This window comes from Lycium ferocissimum, chromosome 9 (assembly GCF_029784015.1).
Source record: "Lycium ferocissimum isolate CSIRO_LF1 chromosome 9, AGI_CSIRO_Lferr_CH_V1, whole genome shotgun sequence".
Lineage (NCBI taxonomy): Eukaryota > Viridiplantae > Streptophyta > Magnoliopsida > Solanales > Solanaceae > Lycium > Lycium ferocissimum.
This window is the reverse complement of record NC_081350.1, coordinates 58,376,369-58,383,337: the sequence shown is the minus strand read 5'-3', so window position 1 is coordinate 58,383,337 and position 6,969 is coordinate 58,376,369. Positions and strand designations below refer to the sequence as shown.

General features: G+C 35.7%; 1 protein-coding gene across 1 annotated transcript; it reads right to left on the bottom strand.

Moving 5' to 3' along the window:
• Positions 1 to 1,753: 1,753 nt before the first annotated feature.
• LOC132031384 (putative box C/D snoRNA protein SPCC613.07) lies at positions 1,754 to 6,700 on the bottom strand. Its single transcript, XM_059421318.1, has 5 exons — positions 6,409 to 6,700; positions 4,966 to 5,167; positions 3,994 to 4,062; positions 3,749 to 3,872; positions 1,754 to 2,954 (listed from the first exon to the last, which is right to left on the bottom strand). Exons 1-5 carry the CDS (start codon positions 6,599 to 6,601, stop codon positions 2,283 to 2,285), a joined length of 1,260 nt encoding a protein of 419 aa, XP_059277301.1. The 5' UTR covers positions 6,602 to 6,700; the 3' UTR covers positions 1,754 to 2,282.
• Between the last annotated feature and the right edge of the window lie 269 nt (positions 6,701 to 6,969).

The following is a 6,969-nucleotide window of genomic DNA, read 5'->3' as shown; positions in this document are numbered from 1 at the left end:
ACCCCAATGTAACACAGTGTTTCTCCTTTTCCACAACTCCCATACTATAATTGATGGGACAACCTGATAAACCTTCTTTATATGCTGATTTTTTGCTGCTTCCCACCATGCTGATATAACCTGAGTTAAATGAAGTGCAGTAATGTTGATACTAGCAGGACCACAAAAATGTTTCCAAAGTGTTTGTGCCATCTTACACTCGAATTTTACCTGATATTTGTAACTTCAATATATTAAAATGGGCATCAAACATTTTTTGGGGGGAGCATTCACCGGTCTAGTGGAAATGACATTACAGATTTTTTGAAAAAAAAAAATTGTTTTTATTACATGGGGGGTAGGGGAAGGGAAAATGGGAAAGGGGATTACAATGTGGGGATTCGATCCCTCACCAATAAGGTGAGAGTTCAGGTAGCCACCCAATTGAGCTACTAGATCCCTACATGACATTACATTTCACTTACACACACAAGACTAAAAGTATAAATTACATATGAAAAGAACATTACGTCAAATGAACACCATATCAGAAACCAAATCTCTAGTGGAAGATAAGGGGATCATCATCAGGACTGCTTCAGAGAAGCGAATAAAGTTGCAGACTATATGGCATCCATGAACCACCATCTGGAAGATGCACATACAATTACTAACTTTGACATACTTTTGAGGAAAGCCACTTGCAACCTTTGGTTGCATCGGTTACATTTCTTTTGAGCCGAAGGTCTATCGGAAACAGCTTCTCTATTACAAAAATAGAGGTAAGATCTGCGTATATCTTACCCTCCCCAGACCCCACTTGTGCGATGACACTGGGTATGTTGTGGTTGTTGACATACTTCTAAGGAAAGCCAAAGGTTTACTAAATGTTGGTCGATGGCAATTACCTACACCCCAAGTCAAGAAGAGAAGACCAAGTAAAATGGTATATAATCCACCATGACTACTCAGCCTCATTGCCATTTCCATTTAAGCCTACTTTTGTTAGCCCACATATAGTAGTTGATATTTTGTGTGCCAGCTTAATTTGGTCATTTACATAAGAAGGTTAGTCTATACCCTCCTCCTTCAGTGTACTTTTGCAAATCCAAATGGTAATAAGATCGTGACTTGGAATTGACAAAAAGAAAAAGAACCAAGTGCTTTAAGAACACGAAAGGAAGGCAGACAGCAACAAAAAGATCTGAAACATCAGATGAACATGATTACTGCGAACTATATAGGGTTACACTAAACAATGGGTCAAGAATTGCAGAAACATATCACCAAAAAATAACAGTACCCACGTTGTATAACTGAATAAATAATTACTATAAGTTTCCCCTTCTTAGATGTACTCCCTCCGTTCACTTTTACTTGTCCAGTTTGAACTTTGAATATATTTAAGAAATAATACTCCCTCCGTTTCAATTTATGTGAACCTTTTCGGAGTACGAGGGTCAAACTTTATAACTTTGACCATAAATTTCGACATAGATTTTTTAAGTTTATAAAAATAAAATTTTTATATTTAGAAACTACATAAAAAGTACTATAATTCATGATAATTTATAATTCAAATAATTTAGAAAAAATATAAATAAAACGTGGTCAAAGAATCACCTCGAAGACTCCCCAAATAGTAATAGGTTCACATAAATTGAAACAGAGGGAGTAATTGATATGGGTATTTTACCACAATATTCATATTAATTGATGTTTAGTCTTAGGTCTTGAGAAATGATCTGGGGAATAAGTGATTAATGCTAAGGGCAAAACATGAAGAAAAACATATATTTTTTTCTTCTGGTATGCTAAATGTTACAAGTAAAAGTGAAAACCTATTTTTAGTGTAGTAAACAAGTACAAGTGAACAAAGGGAGTACATATTACTGCAAACACCGGCTAGAACTGGAAAATTGAACACCTACCCAATTCTGCAATGTGACTGATCTCGTTTACAACCTTCTCATCGTAGAAACAGCTCCATAAGAAATAAAATTTCATCGACGACCACCATCTGCTGTATCCCTCACATTTTAAAGAATAGGGCAGCGACCCTCAGAATATGGTTATGATGCTTCTCACCAGTTCAGAAGTGATGATTTCTTCAAGACCCAATAGTTCAGAAATTCTGCTATTTACTCTATTCACTTGACAAGCCAAGTCTGGTTTGTACCACTAGCACCAGAGTTTTGTGAGAATGAGAATGAACACCAGAGTATCATGACAATATGACTCGATTCTTATCGATTCTTACTGCATTCAAGTACAATTAAAGTGAGGATCCAGGAAAGAAAAAGTCAAGCTATCTCTCCTTCCTCCAACTCTTCGTCCACATGTAAAACTTCACTCAAATATGTACAGTCCTCTTTTTCTCCCAGAACCTTTTCTTTCATAGATGAAGGAAACAGATTTGTATCATCACATATATCTTTGTCATCTACATCCAAACGTCCACTTACAAATGATCTGGCAGCTTGGCTCGTTGTTAACACAGACTTGTTAGACTCCATTTCTTCCGTAGATGACTTGAATTCTATCTCTCCTTCCTCCGGTTCTTCATCCACAGCTAAAACATCACTCAAATATCCACAATCCTCTTTTAGCCAAAGATCATTTTCTTTCATATATGAATAAACCAGATCAAGATCATCACATATATCTTGGTCCAAGTTGTTAGTCTCTTCCTTATTGGAAGAAGCGACATTTAAGAGATCTGAAACGTGTGGGTCTAAAGATCCACCATCTTCTATATCCTCTTCCTTGAACATCATTCCTTTGGGGCTTGGGCTATCACAAACAGTCTCATTTTGCTCTGCTTTAAGAGGGACGGAATCTCGGATTACTTCAAAATTACAGCTGTGAGACGGCAGAAAAACATAAATGACAGGGTATTCCAGGATAACTTTATTGGTTAGTTGTTGACGCAGAGGAACCTTTATATCCAACTCGCAAAAAGATGATTTTGTGCCCTGCAACCAAACAAAGTAATCAGACTCCATCTTTTCCCTTTGAAGATCATAAATCCTCAAAACACAAATTACAAAGTGTAATATGAAAGCTATGTCTCAAAATAAAACAAAGCAAAGACCAAAAATAACAACAGAAAGCACGCTACTTTGCGTTCGGTATTGGAGTCAACCAAATTATTCCCAAGGAAAAGAAATAGAATACGAAGTGGAATCAGCCTATACAAAAATAGCTGATAAACATCCAGGTTGTGAAGCCAGTGCTCATCAGATGTCATTCTTCTCCTAAAAGCCCCAACTCCCAACAAAGTTCTATCAATGGCTCATAAACAGTTGTTCAATATAAGCGTTTTAGAATTGAAAGCGAATCTTCAGGATCAATTTTTTAATCTCTTTCTAAGTGAACCCGAGGGTCGATTAATTCAACTATTTTGAAGCCTGAGCAAATTAATCCACCAGTTAAATCTCTTTCGGAGAATTAACAATAAAAAAAAATCTCTTTCACAAAGAGCTGACATCAACACCACAACCAAATGCAAAGAGAATATATTTGAACTTATAAAGAAAATTAGCATAATGGAAATAGCAAGCTGGTCTTTTGCGCGTAAAATGATGCATTTAGTTATCCCAACTTGACTTTAGAACAGAATTAACTACGCAATTATAAACATAGTTCATGCATGTATTACTGGGAAATTTGACACCAAGCCAGCAGTAAGCATATTTGATGCAACATTTGGTTGTTCAATCTCAAGAGTATAATTATATGAAACAAGTTCCAGGATATCAGAAGAGACCTTTTGGATAAAAAATTTAAGAGAATCCAGTGGCTCTTCAGAGAATTGCCTCAGTGGATGATTCCAAGGGCTAGGTTTCAAATGATTCTCAATCACAGACTGGAGGCTCGTGTTTTCATGCACTCTGCAACAAAAGCAATTAGTGAGTACTTGTAAGGCAATCTGTATAGCAATATTATGTTGGATCAAAACATGAGAGGAAAACTTTAGGGAACAAAAGGAAATTAGTTATGAAGGAAATATACCCATGATCAATCAACGCAGTATCTGTCAAATGAAAACGCCATTCAATTGTCCAAGATATGAACTTTTTCCTGGGGAACAAATAAAAGAGTTTGTCATTCATTTAAGAAAAATCCAAGAATTTCTGATGTGTAAAATAACAAAAGTGCAGAGGGTAACTTTTAAGAGTTAAAGAGGGAAGCAAGTGATATAGACAAAGCGGAAGATAAGATTGACGATAGAGTAGTAATAATAAGAACTATCAAGTCAGCACCCATGATTTAACTAATGCTCAAATTAGCCATGTCCTTCGTTGCCTCCAGATAACACCTCCAAGAATGTTCTTAAGCAGAACAACCGAACTTCAAGTTTCCAGAAATTTCTTTGACAATATATGTAGTATGTTGCTTGGCATCCAGGAGATGAGAAAACTGAATAAAGGTAAGGATGAATCCAATGTCAAATTCATGGAAGCCTTGTATTTCTCATGAAGTCCAAGATGAGAAAAACTAGAAATTTACAGAAGAAAATGTAGATGCTTTCCAAAGGCAAACACCGTATGGATAATTTTCTGATAAAACAAAAAGTTCAGACACGAACTGTTGACTCCCACATCGGCTAAGGGATGGGACTTGATCTCCTTATATGGCCTTGGCAAATTCTCCCGTCATGAGCTAGCTTTTGGGGTTGAGTAGGCCCAAGATCCATTTCTCTACAGGAGTTTGGTGCAGTAATACTAGGAAAATGTATAATGACATCACCCAAAAACACATGCACAAAGTGTGATCATCCAGAGCATGCATTTTTTGATATAGAATTTCTTTTTAAATGGAACAAAGGCATTTTCATTGCCAGTTTATGTACTTCAGACAAGAACAAAACCGACCAAAAAAATAGGCCTCCTAATCTTAAACAATTAAGGATATTCCGCCATTATGCATATGAAATGTATGCATCATTAAATCAAAGCACAAGCAACTTCCATGAGACCAAACCTGTTGTTGTAGTAAGTTTTATTTTTCTCTCTCTTCGACATTCCGTTTGATAGGAAAAGTATTTTGGTCCTACGACTATTAGCAGCACGCTGAAGATTCTTCAGACGTTCAGGAAGCTTAAAATGAGTGTAGCCACATATCTCCTGTCTCATTCTTTTAGCAGATTCAGCAACCCTCTTAACATCCTCAAGCATATTATAATCTGCCCACGAAAAAAAAATTCAGAAAACATTCAACACAAACCTGTAGCAGCATGTCATCTCAAAATGAGTATTCAATCTTTGGAGAAAACAGACCGAAACCAAACTGTTGAATTCCTATTGCGAAGCTTTCAATATCTTCAGCAACTTCTCTTTTAGGTGTTCCAAACCTTTTTCAATAATTGCAATAAGTTTTTACACACTTTGTGTTGCTAATGCAAGAATATCTTAAACTTGTTGAAACAAACACATCCTTCAAAAGTAACAGACTGATTTTTAGAAATAACTCCCTCCGATTCAATTTACGTGAACCTATAACTATTTGGGGAGTTCTTTGACCACGTTTTCCTTACATTTTTTCTAAATTATTTGAACTTATCATGACTTATAAAACTTTTATGTAGTTTTTAAACAAACAAATTTAATTTTTACAAACTTGAAAAATCTATGTCAAACTTTAAGGTCAAATTTATTAAGTTTGACCCTCATACTCCTAAAAGGTTCCCATAAATTGAAACGGAAGGAGTATATTTACAGTAAATTTCAAGCAAAAAAGCACAAGTCTTTTTTATTTACATAGTTGGGCATTTTTATCCCCAATAGATTCCCCTGATAACCTTTTAGATTTTGTTTGCTCTCTGGTTATGTACTAAGAGCAAACAATTTTGTGCTCACTCTTTTGTAACTATTTGCATCTTCTGGATGCCTTGAATAGAATCAATTACTTCACCAAAACAAAAAAAAACAAAAAAAAAAAGAGAATATTCATAAGAGCAACGACTTCCAGAGAATCCTAATCAATCATAACAACTATAGAGAAAAAGTAAGAAGCTAAAGTTGTGCGCGAAAAGCTCACTTGTTCACAAATGACTAAGGGTGTGTTTGGTATGACGGAAAACGTTTTTCTATTTTCCGTTGTTTGGTTGCAAAAAAAATCTTGGAAAATGATTTTCATAAGAATTTGAGGGAAAACATTTTCCAAATCAATAAAAACACACCAAAGCATCCCAACCCAACCCCCACCCCTTACCTGCTTACCCATCCAACCCAGCCCTACCACAACCTACTACACCTCCCACCCCGCCTACCCCAACCAATAAAACATTTTATCAATTGGGAAAACATCTTCCTAATGAATAAAAACACCCTAGAGTAAGAACCAAAAGCGTGGCCCAGTGATCTATTGGGAATCAAAGTACCAAGATGGAACCAAAATGAAAAAGCAAGAGTAAAAGAACTAAACCTGCTAAAAGGATGTTGTCATCGAATTTAGACAAAGGCACGACATGAGTAAGCGACCTTTTGCCAGTACATCCAGTTTTAGCCTTGTGGGATTTGACACAAGGAAGGCTACAGGTACGTATAAAGCAACAAGGACATTTGTATTTCCATGTATTTGATTTGCACTCTGAGCATAATTCTTCTTTCTCTTCCATTGGCCTATAGGGGGGATTCTTGACTGCTTAGGTTTAGGGTTTATCAAGGTTTGGAAAATTTAAAGGAAAGACAGTTCAGTTTTCAATTTCAATTCCGAAAAGTGTCCAAAATACCCTTACGGGTCCTTTGGTATGACGCGTCCTCAGTTTCGTTTTACGCAATACACTTTTCTTTGTAGCCTAATGATTTAATTTAAAACTTCTCATTTTATTTTTAATTAAATAATTCATAATCATATAAATATATATGATTTATTTTAGATTATAAGTTTTAAAAGTCTTTCTTTCTTAAACTTCATTTCTGTTGAAATTATTCCACATAAATTTGGACAGAGAGCGTACTATACATGGATTATAATTCAGGGGCT

Bases quoted from the DNA above. Each gene is read 5' to 3' on its own strand.
- LOC132031384 (XM_059421318.1), bottom strand. From the start codon at position 6,601: ATGGAAGAGAAAGAAGAATTATGCTCAGAGTGCAAATCAAATACATGG. The intron at 5,168-6,408 runs GTTTAGTTCTTT...TTTCGTGGGCAG, and splicing joins TGACAACATCCTTTTAGCAG to ATTATAATATGCTTGAGGAT. The intron at 2,955-3,748 runs GTCTCTTCTGAT...GTTTGGTTGCAG, and splicing joins TTAAATTTTTTATCCAAAAG to GGCACAAAATCATCTTTTTG.